Source organism: Amblyomma americanum, chromosome 4, assembly GCF_052857255.1.
Source record: "Amblyomma americanum isolate KBUSLIRL-KWMA chromosome 4, ASM5285725v1, whole genome shotgun sequence".
Lineage (NCBI taxonomy): Eukaryota > Metazoa > Arthropoda > Arachnida > Ixodida > Ixodidae > Amblyomma > Amblyomma americanum.
Genome location: NC_135500.1, coordinates 101,629,396 through 101,641,919, shown reverse-complemented (window position 1 = coordinate 101,641,919; position 12,524 = coordinate 101,629,396). Strand labels below are relative to the sequence as shown.

The 12,524-nt window shown below is 46.2% G+C and overlaps 1 protein-coding gene and 1 pseudogene across 1 annotated transcript; both read right to left on the bottom strand.

Annotated features, from left to right (window-relative positions):
- Positions 1-5,108: 5,108 nt before the first annotated feature.
- Positions 5,109-6,451, bottom strand: LOC144130279 (gamma-interferon-inducible lysosomal thiol reductase pseudogene; annotated as a pseudogene).
- A 2,011-nt stretch (positions 6,452-8,462) lies between these two features.
- LOC144129716 (uncharacterized) lies at positions 8,463-9,410 on the bottom strand. Its single transcript, XM_077663813.1, has one exon. The coding sequence runs from the start codon at positions 9,408-9,410 to the stop codon at positions 8,463-8,465; it is 948 nt and encodes a 315-aa protein (XP_077519939.1).
- Between the last annotated feature and the right edge of the window lie 3,114 nt (positions 9,411-12,524).

Genomic DNA, 12,524 nt, shown 5'->3' with positions numbered 1-12,524 from the left:
ACCTCAGCAGTCATACAGGTATTACGGAATCAGGGTATAGAAGAGAATTTAGGTCAAAATAGTGGAAGTTATATGTAGCAACTGCACAGCAACCATAGTCCCCCATAAAGGCAGCAAGAAAATTCCAATAAAGTAGGGCGCAAGGCATGGAGACACGGTCTTGCCAATGCTATTCACCGTCTGTTTACAGGAGGTATTGGGGATAAAAGTTAATGGAATAAGAGTTAATGAAGAATACCTAAAGAATCTGCGATTCGCTGATTACATTGCATTGCTGACTTACTCGGGAGATGAACTGCAAAGCATGATAAATGATTTATACAAGCAGAGTACAACGGTGGGTCTAAACATTAAAATTCAGGAAACCAAAGTAACGTTCATCAGTCTAACAAGAGAACAGCAGTGCACAATTGAAAGAAGGGTGCTGGAAGGCATAAAAGAATCCTTAGAGCAGGTAGTGACTGCTGATCCGGGTCATGGGAGGGAAATAACTACAAGGAAAAGAATGGGTTTGAGCGAATGTAGCAGATTCTCTCAGATCATGAATAGCGGTTTACCAATATCCCTCAAGAGAAAACTGTAAAACAGTTGTATCTAACCGGTACTCACCTACTGGGCAGAAACGTGGAGGCTAACTAAAAGAGTCCAGCTTAAGTTAAGAACCACCCAGCGAGCCAGGGAATGAAACATGATAGGTGTGATGTCAAGAGACCTGAAGCGGGCAGAGTGGATGAGGGAATAAACATGGGTTAATGATATCTTAGTCAAAATCAAAAGGAAGGAATGGGCATGGGCAGGGCATGCAATGCCAAGGCAAAATAACCGGTGGTTCTTAAAAAAAACGGAGTGGATTCCAAGAGAAGGCAAGCGTAGCAGTGGCAGCAGTAGGTTAGGTGGGCGGATGAGATAAAGAAGTTTGCCTACATAGGGTGAGCGCAGGGACATGAAAGAACAGCACACGACAAAACAGCATGCGTCAAAACAGCACACAAAAAACAGCGCACGGACGAAACAGCAAAGAGAAAAAACGGCACAGCGACAATGGAGCACAAGGGAAAAACAGCACAAGTGTCTTTCTTTACTGACGCTTACATAAGAAATTATGTGTATGCAAATTTTGAAACGGAGCCAAACAAAAAACGCGTTTTCCTCTACAAAGCATTTCATTCACTGCCATGACCTGCGGAACGCAGCGCGATCTGGGTTGTAGAGCTGAAAGTAAATGCATATAGCTTCCGCTGAGTTACGATCGGTGGTATTATGACCGTGTTTGGTTTGAGTTCGGGTGTATGCAGTTCTACGTTCCAAATCGACTCAGGCTATGAGGGACGCCGTTGTGGACGGCTTCAATAATTTCGGCAACCTGGGGTTCTTTAACCTGCACTGACATTGCACAGGGGTTGTAAATTTGAATTTTGAAGACTGGCAGACGAAACCTTTGAAGGCGACAGCTGGTCCCATTGCACAGCCCGGTGATAGCACGACGGTTTCGTCCCCGCATGCGGCAGCGTGCGTGCAACCCTTTCCGACCACTTCGGACTTCAGACGGGCAGTCAGCGGTGACCGCACCTGTGTGCGTCATGTTTTGTGCGGCTGTCACCACTGCGTTGTCATGGAACTTGCACCCCAGAGAGCCTGCGCTGTACGCGTCTGTGTGCTGTTGTGACCAACGAATGCGACGCCAACGGACACGAATATCTCAAGTACGGCCTCTCTTTCTGTCTCTTCTCTTTCACTCCGAACTTACTCCCTTCTCTCACAGCGTGATTGAGGTGTCCGCCAGTATTTGAGACATTTACTGCGCCTTTTCTTTCCTCTGAAATCACGATCACATCGTAGGCACACAAGGACCAACTGAGTGAGCAGCGTCACTGCAGCCCCTTCGTGATCTCTTCAGGTGGTGGTGGTGTTTAAATCTTTGTCAAAATGCCAAGGGGGACGGCGCGCGGGAGTTATAAAGTCACAGTGAAACTGCTGGCAAACATTCCCGATCGGGCATGCGAAATACTACTTGAATATATCTTCGCCATTTCGACCGGGGACACTTCGTTGCCACCCGATTGGAAGACATTATTGGTAACCTTTATCCCGAAGGCGCGGAAACCGGTAAACACAGACTACCTCCGGCTAATCTTCCTCAATTTGTGCGTAGGCAAACTGATGGAAACGATGGTCCGTGACCGCCTCTTGGAATATCTCGACGGCAAGAACACCTTCGCCGACACCATGTTCGGCTTCCGACCTCCTAAGTCCATACAAGCCATGCTTTTACAGCTTCATCGCGAGGTTTTCGAACCCATAGAACACCCACACAATGACAAGGTAGTCCAGCAGTCGATCTAAAGGGTGCGTTTTACAATGTTAAACACGGCGTCATAATGAAACATCTTAGCGAGCTAGACCAAATGCGGTTCTTGTACATTCAACTACACCATACATTTCTTACAGAGGTGGGGACACCAAAATTTTGGTTGGCGTGTTCTTTGTTTCAAACGTTACGTATTGCCCCAGGACGCGTGATGCACGCCGTACATTTCATATATGTGCGATGAATAATTTATTATATCATTCTTTATACTGAGCGATTTCGGTTTCGGTTTCTAGGCGCCGGGGTTTGTTGTTACGTCACTATCATGAAAGAGCAGGAGTCCTGGTCACATGGGCCCCAAACATTATGACGCACGTATTGCTCCGTCCTCTGCTCTCGTACACGTGCTGTGCATAGCAGCGCCTTTCTAAGTCATGTCCCGCAAATCTTGTCCGTTACTGCGATATCGCGAGAAAAGCCAAGCAAGCGAAGGACAACACTGAGTCCTGAAACGAAGCGGCTCACCTCGGCCGATTTCAGTCGGTATACCGCATAAGACAGCGCGGTTTCTGCGTTGTATTTCGCTTTGCCACGCGGATGCTGATGCTCGGCGGACGTCGGTGTCAGTGTCCTGTAGCTGACCAGTGGCCAGATTACAGCGACACGGTGCCTCACTTTTCCTACCAACCAATATTCGTCTCTGTTCACTTCGCTCCTCCCGAGCAGCCGCGCTGCTCGAGGCTGCTCAGGGTCCCGTGGCCGCTGATACGATATCTGCTGCCGGTTTAGCAAACAATCCATGTATTCGCTAAATGGCTGCTTCAAGACAATTTTACAGGATTCACCATTTAGCACCAATTGCGCGTTAGTTCGGAATAAATTGCGAGTTGCGTTCTCGTTAGGTTAAACAAGCTCTTCTGTTTTGCGCCGCTTGTGTGTTTACCTCCTTGCGCAGTGCGATCTTTGGCGCTATATACCGTTTATGTTCAGCACGTTAGGATGATAATTGCGAAAGCTTTCTATTGGCAAATATTGAGACTAGGCCTGCCGGTTAACTTTTGCCAGTGAGACGTTGGTAGACATGTAGACGGCAACAAGTATGATATCGGCAGAAATATGAACTGCACAAATGTCATTCATGACACACAAGCTTTCTGGGATGGCGATGCAGATAAGCGTAGCTGGCACAGAATTTTCGCAGGAGTTAACGACCACACGCGATAACCGTCACCAGAATCTGTGTCCTGACCACACAGGTGTAGCCGATGATTTCGGGGGGATCGCGACTGCTGCACACTGCAAGAGTGACCGTGCGGCCCACCCGATGACAAAGAACGCTGCAAGAAACGGCTGCGAGCACTGAGTCAATACCTGATCACCGGTGAGTGTGTGCCGTGCCTACAATCGTACACTGCCGCCGACGCCAATGACGCCTAACTCTGTGAAAGGTATCATAGGTGTAGCTGTGAAATTTGTAACCTTTCATGTCACTGCGAGGGCTTTGAAGGAGCAGCGTATCACATTCTAGAGCGGGTCGCAGGTGCTTTTAGCCGCATTCATTTACTGGTTCACGGCCTACTTACATACGTGTGGAGCGCGGTGTCGGTCCGATTTTCTTCTTTGCCTTCGGCGATTAGCCGAGCGCTTCTGTACTCAAGCGTCAAGTCCGAGTTCGGGGTAGGAGACTCCGCCTGTGTTCGATTTCAATCACATCAGCTCATCTGGGTTGCTGGTTACTGGTACGTAAAACTGAATGATTCCTGCCTACGCACGAAACCGCGAAGAGGCAGTGGCGGTGGCCGATTGGTCAGAACGGCAGGAATACGAAGTAGCTCTTTTTTGTACGCCAGTGGTTCGAACACGGCTCGAGGATGAAGTTTTTTCTTTTGGATATCGTTTTCATCACGGCGATACGATGCTCTATTGGCTTCCCTTCGACTGCTATGGGAGAAATTGGGGCTGACGTCTGTATTTGCTGAAAAATGGTGCATATGGAAGTTTCTTGCTTCAGCTCCGGTTGCATTTCCAAATTTTCTAACCGCTTGCTTGCCTTCGAATAATCAGGACTCTTAAAAAGGCTAACCTCTAGTTCCTCGGAGCACGTCGAGTAGAATGGTTGTATAAGGCATGAAGCGAAACATATGGAGGTGGTAATGACCTACGTCTTTTTTATTGTTTTACTGCCGCATGCGTCGCCAATTGTCGCAGTAAGCATTGCATCACCATGCGTGGCCAGTGCGGAGAACTACACTATCCCGTGGGACGTGACCTGTTTAACGCAATCTAGTATTTTTATATAGTCTCTAGCAAGGGTTGTGGATATGCGGAAATAACTATTACACACCTTGTTTTGATCCCTGCTGCGAAGGCCGAGCGACCAACGTGTCACTTGAGTGCAGCCTGGGGCGTTTATGAATATTGTTCTCGTATATGAGCTCGTATAGGACAGAAATCCAGCTCACCTTTGGCAGCAACGCCACGGCGATTTTTAAAGTAAGTTCAACTGAGTTCGACAACAATTGGGGCGAAAGGAATCTCACAACAGAAAAGAAAACACTCATAGCATGTTATCGCAGTCGCCAGACAACGCTGAAAACGTCCAGTTGAGAGCACGCCCAATTTTCTACCCAAGCTAATTACGGAAGCATTCCTCTTTTTAGCGGCCATCCTCCAACAACTGAGACGCCTCCCTTATGGCGATAAACAGTATAATAATTCTCTATAATTCAATCTCTTACCCGAATGCGCCAATAAGTATTACACATCACTTCTCACATCGCTGTACAAGGTTCACGGCAACTTCTGGGAGGTAATATCATTTATTATACATGAAGACAAGTACAAAAAATACAAACAGGATGGTGATTATTGCCATAACCTAACTTATTACCGAATCTATGCTTGACGAAAGCCTAAGTATGCGATACCTGCGGTTGTGCTTCTCTGCTTTGTTCTTCTATCTTCGGTTGTGTTCATAACTACGAAGATTTAAGTTAAACGTCAAGCATTCATTGTGTGGCACTTCTTTAATACGGGCTAAGTTCACTACAAATTCGTAAGTTGGTCTCCAAAGTTTATAGTTGCCCTTAAGTACTGAATGATCTGGAATGCTATAAACAATCTGGATCTGGCTTCGCCTACTTTAAAAATAAAAAAAGGTTATATGTGATGCACCAACATGTGTTATAGATTGATACAAGTTTTTAACGTCCAGGTTGCCCGGCCGACTGAAGAAGGAGATGCCCATTTTTTGTTTGTTGACCTGCTTCGTCGCCTAGTCGCGCTCTAATTATGCGTGTGTAGAAAGAGAAACGCTCTCCTGAAATCAAAGGAAGCTGCATAATGCCAGCAGTGTACACGTTCAGTATCTTGAGAAGCAATATCCAGGCTCACGTTCAGCACATTTGCACACGTAGGGCTTCTCTGGCTTAAGCAGGTCACACACCACGCTGAAGAGGTCGTGTCTGGCCAATACTTCTAGCGTTTCGTTGTGAACGCCATTGAATTCAACCCATGGCACGTACTCGATGGTCGGATGGTGTCCCCGCGTCCTCTTGCCCATCTCGTAAAGCAGCTGCTTGCCCTCGGGTCCCTGGCTGCACTTGTCCAGCACTGGCCAGTCGGTTCCCACTTTCCGCGCGCAAGGCTGGCCTGCCTTGGTGGGATCGTCGTCCGAAAGCATGCAGGCGATGAAATGTAGCAGCTGAGTGGGAGGGTGGACGTATTTAACTGCGCACGTCTGGACCTCGTTGACGTAGCATTCTTCGGGGCCGTGCTGACACGTGAAAGTGACGGTACCGTTGTCAACTTTCATGTGGGCATTGCCGAACGGCAAGAGGTCGAGGGTGATGTAGTCTTCCAGCCTGTCGTAAGTGGGACGCAGTTGATTCAGGATGAAACTGTGACAACCCTCGCAGAGACCTTCGTAAAAAAGCGTTATTTTGACACCAGCTCCTCCTCCTGTTGACCCATTCAGAGGCTTCGACGGAGAGAATGCACAAGTGAGGACGACGGCTGAAGCGATGACCAAGAGACGCAAAAACTTCATTTCTGCTTTTTGAGAACCCTGCGGAGCACGAACGCTGACTTGGTGACCGTACGTTCCGACTCCTGACGGATGGTCTGAAATGCTTTGTTCAGCTTGGCTGATATAGACGCTGGCTATCTGTGCTGATGCTGAAGGCGGATACGCTGTCAGGCCGTCTTTGGATAAGATGGAGCGTTCTCCCATGAGAGGAAAAGAGCCATTGAACCACTTATCTTCCATGTGCTACATGTTGAGAGTTTTTGTTGCTCCCTAGTTATTTTTCAATTATATTTTGTTTGCTGCACTTGTATGTTGGTCAGGCGGACTTTGATACTTGGCTGTAAAAGAGCAGAGTTTGACAGAACATCATATACATACGCAAAATATTCTACTAGCAGCTTTAGGCTCCGATTACTTGCGCAGAGAACAATAATTTAATTTGCGCACAAAAAGAGTGCATGCAAGAACTCCTTCCGACAGAGCTTTGACCTTGCCCTGGAATCATCTAAAGAGACAATAAAAATGATATAAGATTCAGCCTATCTTCGCTTATCAATAAGCATAAAAAATAAAGCAACTGTTGCCATCACTAGGCGAGCGCAAAAGAAAAGTACAACTTGAATATTTTACAGGTGCCGTGTAATCTTAATATTTGGAGGCTCGAAGGCATCAGTAGTCAAACGTGAAGGTTATAAAAGCAAAGTAGAGGAAATGCAAAATTTCTCGAACATTTCTAAATGAGCAGAACGATCATTTAGACATTCTCAAAGGAAATAATCTTCAAAATTTGCTTGACGTTTATATGATGCCATGCTAATGTATTCATCATAAAAAATGCGGGGTATTCTGTGCCCGACTGTTTTCTGTAATTATCACCTGTTTTGCGTCTTAGCTGATAAAGTAACTGTCGGAGTAGTGCTTTACATTGAAAATGTAATCTCTTTACTGCTCCAATGACAGATTACCGAATGTTTTAACAAATTCACCTTTGACATCATCGTTGGTGTATTGTTCGTTTCCCAAAATTTCAACACTTTTAAATAATGCTGGGTTTATTTCGATGCTATGGCGGTACAAAACCGATATAATGTTGTACCATACTTAGCACTGATTCTCCAAGTGCACTCCACTCCATTTTTCGTTATCATTTGTCTATTAACGGCTTGCATTTATTGTTTTCATGCTTGCAATAAAGGCCAATGAAAATAATATTAACAATAATAATTAGTTTATTGCGACGACATATTGTGATATATACAAACTCTGGCCTGTAAAGCCAAGAAGAGGCTTGCAAGACTAAACCCGGCAACATCGGCAAGTGGAAAGTGAAGGCAATAAAAATATCATCGTAAGTGGTCACACACAAAGACACAAATTGTTAAGAAAATAGAAAGAGTAAAAGAAAAAAACATTTTGGAAATAACGTGTTCTCTGCATCATTTGGCCTTAAAGTATAGCAGATTTTGACATCCGTATGTGGCGCTCAGTTTTAAGGAGTGTTCTGGCAGCAACGTATTTAGTCTTGAAGGCAGGATTCTAAAAGAGTCGTAGTATAAGTCCTTGTTCATATAAACTTTCAAAGGACGGAAGAGCAAGAAAGTCAAACAAGTTTACTTGAGGGGGAAAGGGATGTTCATAGGCGGTACCTTTCAACATAAAAGAGCATCTACATGATCATGTAACCGTTGTAAATAGTAATAATCGAATAGTATTGCTTTGATTATGAGGAAAGAAAAGGTGCAGTCGCTGCCTTACACTTGGTGGAACTAGAATCACGTCTTGAGGGAAGGCATGTAGGAGGTAGAGAAGTGCATTTCCGGTTTTGTTTTGCAAGCGGGCGATCAGCTGTTTTGAGTTTACTAGACTCCATTTGATGTTCTAGATTTGGCTTTCATTTTGTTGGCTATCGTTAGACGGCGTCCATTCAACATCAGTGAAGACGGCCCGCACTAACTGGTTCTTAAGTCTGCAGCGCCCCGAGTATCCGTCGCTTCCCACGTCTCAGACGATGATACCTCCGAGGAACATCTTGCCCACAAGCGACGCCATCTTGCATACGCTGATCTCGTTCTCGTACTCCATCCAGATATTATTTCGCCAAGCTTGGGGCTTCTCGTTCTCGCTGTCTTAGGACACTGGCCAGCCGGCTTGCTGCATCAGGTGACACGTTTCTCCGTAAGATACGATGCGAACCTCTCGCGCGTCGTTGCAGGTGTTCAACACGCTTTTCCCAGGGAGCTTGGATACGGTCCACATGTAACCTGACAGAGAGATGACGACCAGCAGCTGTCTACGGTGTACGCCGGTAGAGATCGCGTGCTCGATGGAGTCCTCGACGCTTCTGCCACATTTGCGGCCAGGCTGATGGTAGAAAGGCACAAGGGTGCGGTCGGACACATTGGCTGCGCGGTGCATACCGTGCGTCACTACGCCAACGTAGTGAAGGAATTTTCTAAGCCGGCCAAGCCTGACGTCTCCTCTAACAATACCCGCCCCCGACGTCACGGTCACGATAAAGAAGAGGCCGTGCTTGTGCATGATTCGCTTGAAGTGCGACAGGAAAGCAGTCGTATGCCATCGGTAGTCTCTCCCGGCGAGGAACTCCAGTCTGAGCATGAGTCCATGGTAGCGGATCTGCAGCAGCCAACGGACCATTTCCGCCATGAAATTCCTGAGTACCGTGGCGCTGGGTGTCTCGTGGAAGGCTAGTCGGCTACCGTCGTTCTCGTCACCTGCGGCGACCAGGTACCTGAGGTGCGGGAAGCCTTTCTTCATTTTGTCGCGCAGCTCGATGAGGCGGCACTGCACCAGACCGAAGGTACCATATGGTTTACCACTTTCGCCGGTGAAGAAACCGTGAAGGAGACGCACTATGTGCGAGCAGTAGTTACCCGGAAGGTCGATAGGCCTGTATGGAACGGCACAATCGAAGAATCTGTACGCGTTCACGTGGCACAGGTTGTGCGCGGATTTATGACTCTGCGAGCGGACCTTGACTGGAAAAACGGCTGCGGCACTGCTGTCATTGAGGACGTCGAAGGCGATCACGAGGACGAACACACCAACGTGCAGCATCGTGAAACTGGCGCACGCTCTACCAAAGTACGCGATGCGTGTCATCCTGATGAACGTGTCCCTACGCGAGCACTGCCTCCGCCGCTGTGGCAGCAACCTCTGCTCATCTTCCACTTACTGCGGCATCTTCACCCCTTCTCGAGGCCTGCTGCTGCTGTTGCTGTTGTTATTAGCCTTTCAAAAGACGGCACATATCCCCACTGGGGATCAGCCGAGAATCGGATGACTATTCTCCTGTATTCAGGTAATTAAAATAAAAAGAACTCGGAAAAGCAACACCGGAGGATTCGTCCTTATGAACAGAAAAGGGATGACAGTTTTGACATCAAAATTTGTAATAATAATATTAATAGTAATAATAATAATAATAATAATAATAATAATAATAATAATAATAATAATAATAATAAAAAGAGGGACTGCATGGAACAGAAATATTAAGCCAGAATGTAATAATTGAGAGCAAAGAAAAATTTGTAACCCTTTGCATGGCAGGTGGGGAGATTCTAGTAGGAAATTTAGAACAGCAGTACAAACAGATCTTTGGCTGAACCCGAATGCGGTGGCACCAAATGATAGCAAGAGCGGGCTGCTTAAACTAAGTCCAAGGGGCCGCAAGGGCTCCTTTTGCAACCTTCTTCTCAAAGAGGTGTATCAGCGACAATAGAGCAAAAATTCTGAATGGTATCAGGATCGCGGAAAAATGCACAAAGGAGGGAGAGCGCCAAACCCGACCTGTGTAAATAGAAATTTAGAGGAGGTATACGGAACCGCAGCCTCGTCAAAAATACTTCAAGCTGCCGAGATCGACAGCTTTGCCTGTTACAAGAATATCTGTGGTGCTGATAGTCTGCCGATGTTACAAGTGTTGTGTCTGGCGTGCTTAAAAGCGCACGTCGCCGAAACCTAGATGCTGTAATATAGGCTGTAGCCGGGATGATAGGCAACACGGGGCCGCGTAGGGAAGCCTTTGCGAGCGTATCAGCAATCTCGTTAACTGTCCCACTGCTGTGACAGGGAACCCATACTAAATGAACAAGACTCAAATGCGGAGGAAGCAGAGACAAGATTGTATTGAAAATGGGACCGTCAACATGTGCGGCGAGGGACGAACACAGAAATAAAGAACCGGTTATTACTGCCACTGCGGTAATAAAAGGGTCTAGATTGCGTAGAGAAAGTACTACTGCCATAAACTCTGCTTGAAAAATAGGGGTGAAACCTGGAAACCACAGAGAAAAGGAGCAGTTTAAATGTGAACAGAATATTCCCACATCTGTCCTTTCATTGCACTGCGATGCGTCGGTTGCTATTGCAATATTTGTAGGTAGGGTCCTTAAATGATCGTCTAGTAGACCATTTATAATACACGATGGCAAAAGTTTCGCATTTTGGGCTTAAATATCGTCGAAAACAATGTGGACAGCGGGCCTTCTGCATTGCGCTGGAAAGATGGCATAAATTTTCACATCTAAAGGCTCAATTAATCTGTGCACAAACACTACCTGTGGAGTTTGAAAACGAGACCAGAGGGCACTAAAAAAGGAGGTCGGCTGGAACAGAAAATGCTTTGTGAACGGTGGAAATGAGATTCGTAGATTCTTAGGTTTGTCTGCACAGTTAAAAATTGATGTCTAGATAAGAAAGGGGAATGCGGGCTTCAAGGTACAGCACATTGGTAGCCACACATTTTGGGAGGCCGAGGCACATCCGAAGTGCTTCCCTCTCCAAAAGAACGAGAGGACGAAGTTTGTATGTGGCCGAGCCTGAAAACAACACAGATCCAAATTCCAAAACTGGCCTGACATAGATTTTGTATATCATTTATAGCGGATCACTTCGCATGCCGTACAGGTGACTACACAGTATACGCAACAAGCCCGGGGCACGAGCCCCCATCACCGTGACATGGTCATTGTGGGGTCGCCAGGTGAGTTTCTCGTCATAAATGACCCCTGGCTATTTTAGAGTTTGAACCTTCGCTATTTGTTGTAAGTGGCAAGTGAGAGAGACATGACTCTAAAGAGGGAAAACAAGAATGCGCACTTGCTAACATAGAACTTCAGCTGTAATCTGCTCAGCCAGTGCTCAAGTGTACTCAGATATGACTGCAACAGACCATGCAGGGAATGTATATCCGGCGAAGCCGCAAAAAACGCTATGTCATCCTCATAGACGTAAGTGCTTACATGTCGATTGAGAAGGATTGAGCTCAACTGAATACTAAAGAGCACAGGAGAAAGAACACCTCCTTGCGGTACACCTCTCGTTTGTTCGTACGTATCTGAATGAACACCATTATTGACGCAAAAGAATTTTCTATTATAAAGAAATGCAGATGTCCAAAAAAGGCCCGGTGACCAAAGTCAGACTGAACGACATCGAGGGCAGCGATACTCAGTGTATTGCCGAGGCTTTCAACGCGTATTTTGCTTCTGTATTTTTACACGCTGACAATCTTATTCTTGAATTTCTATGCCCCAAATATGAGCTGCGGAACCTCTATGTTACGGAACAAGGCATTTTTTCGTCACTGCTAAACTTATACACAAAAAAGTCTGCTGGACCGGACCACCTATTCACCAACTTTCTATTTAGATACGCAGAATGGTGCTCGAAATACCTGTTCATAATATTCAATGAGAGTCTGAAACAAGGTGCCATTCCCGATGATTGGAAAATGGCAAAGCTGATTCCCATTCACAAGTCTGGACATGATTGGAAAATGGCAAAGGTGATTCCCATTCACAAGTCTGGACATAAGGCTAGTGTCTTTACCTACAGGCCTGTTTCGCTCCTGTGCACCGCTAGCAAGCTATGGGAACACTTTATTTTTAAGCCCATAAGCAGTTTTCTTGAAAATATTCATTTCTTTTCTGAGGGACAGCTCGGTTTTCGACTTGGCCTATCCACGGTTACACTACTACTACACCCTACTAATGATCTCATAGCAGCTTTGGATGGGGGAGATCAAATTGATATACTGTTCCTCGGCTTCGAAACGGCGTTTGACCGAGTAAGTCACAAAAGGTTATTGCTGAAGCTGAAAAGTGTATTGCAAAGTCAACAAATTTTGAACTGGCTTGATTGTTATTTACCCCATCGACAACAGTA

What these genes read in the sequence shown, in the direction of transcription:
- LOC144129716 (XM_077663813.1), bottom strand. Translation starts at nt 9,410, where the DNA reads ATGCTGCACGTTGGTGTGTTCGTCCTCGTGATCGCCTTCGACGTCCTC.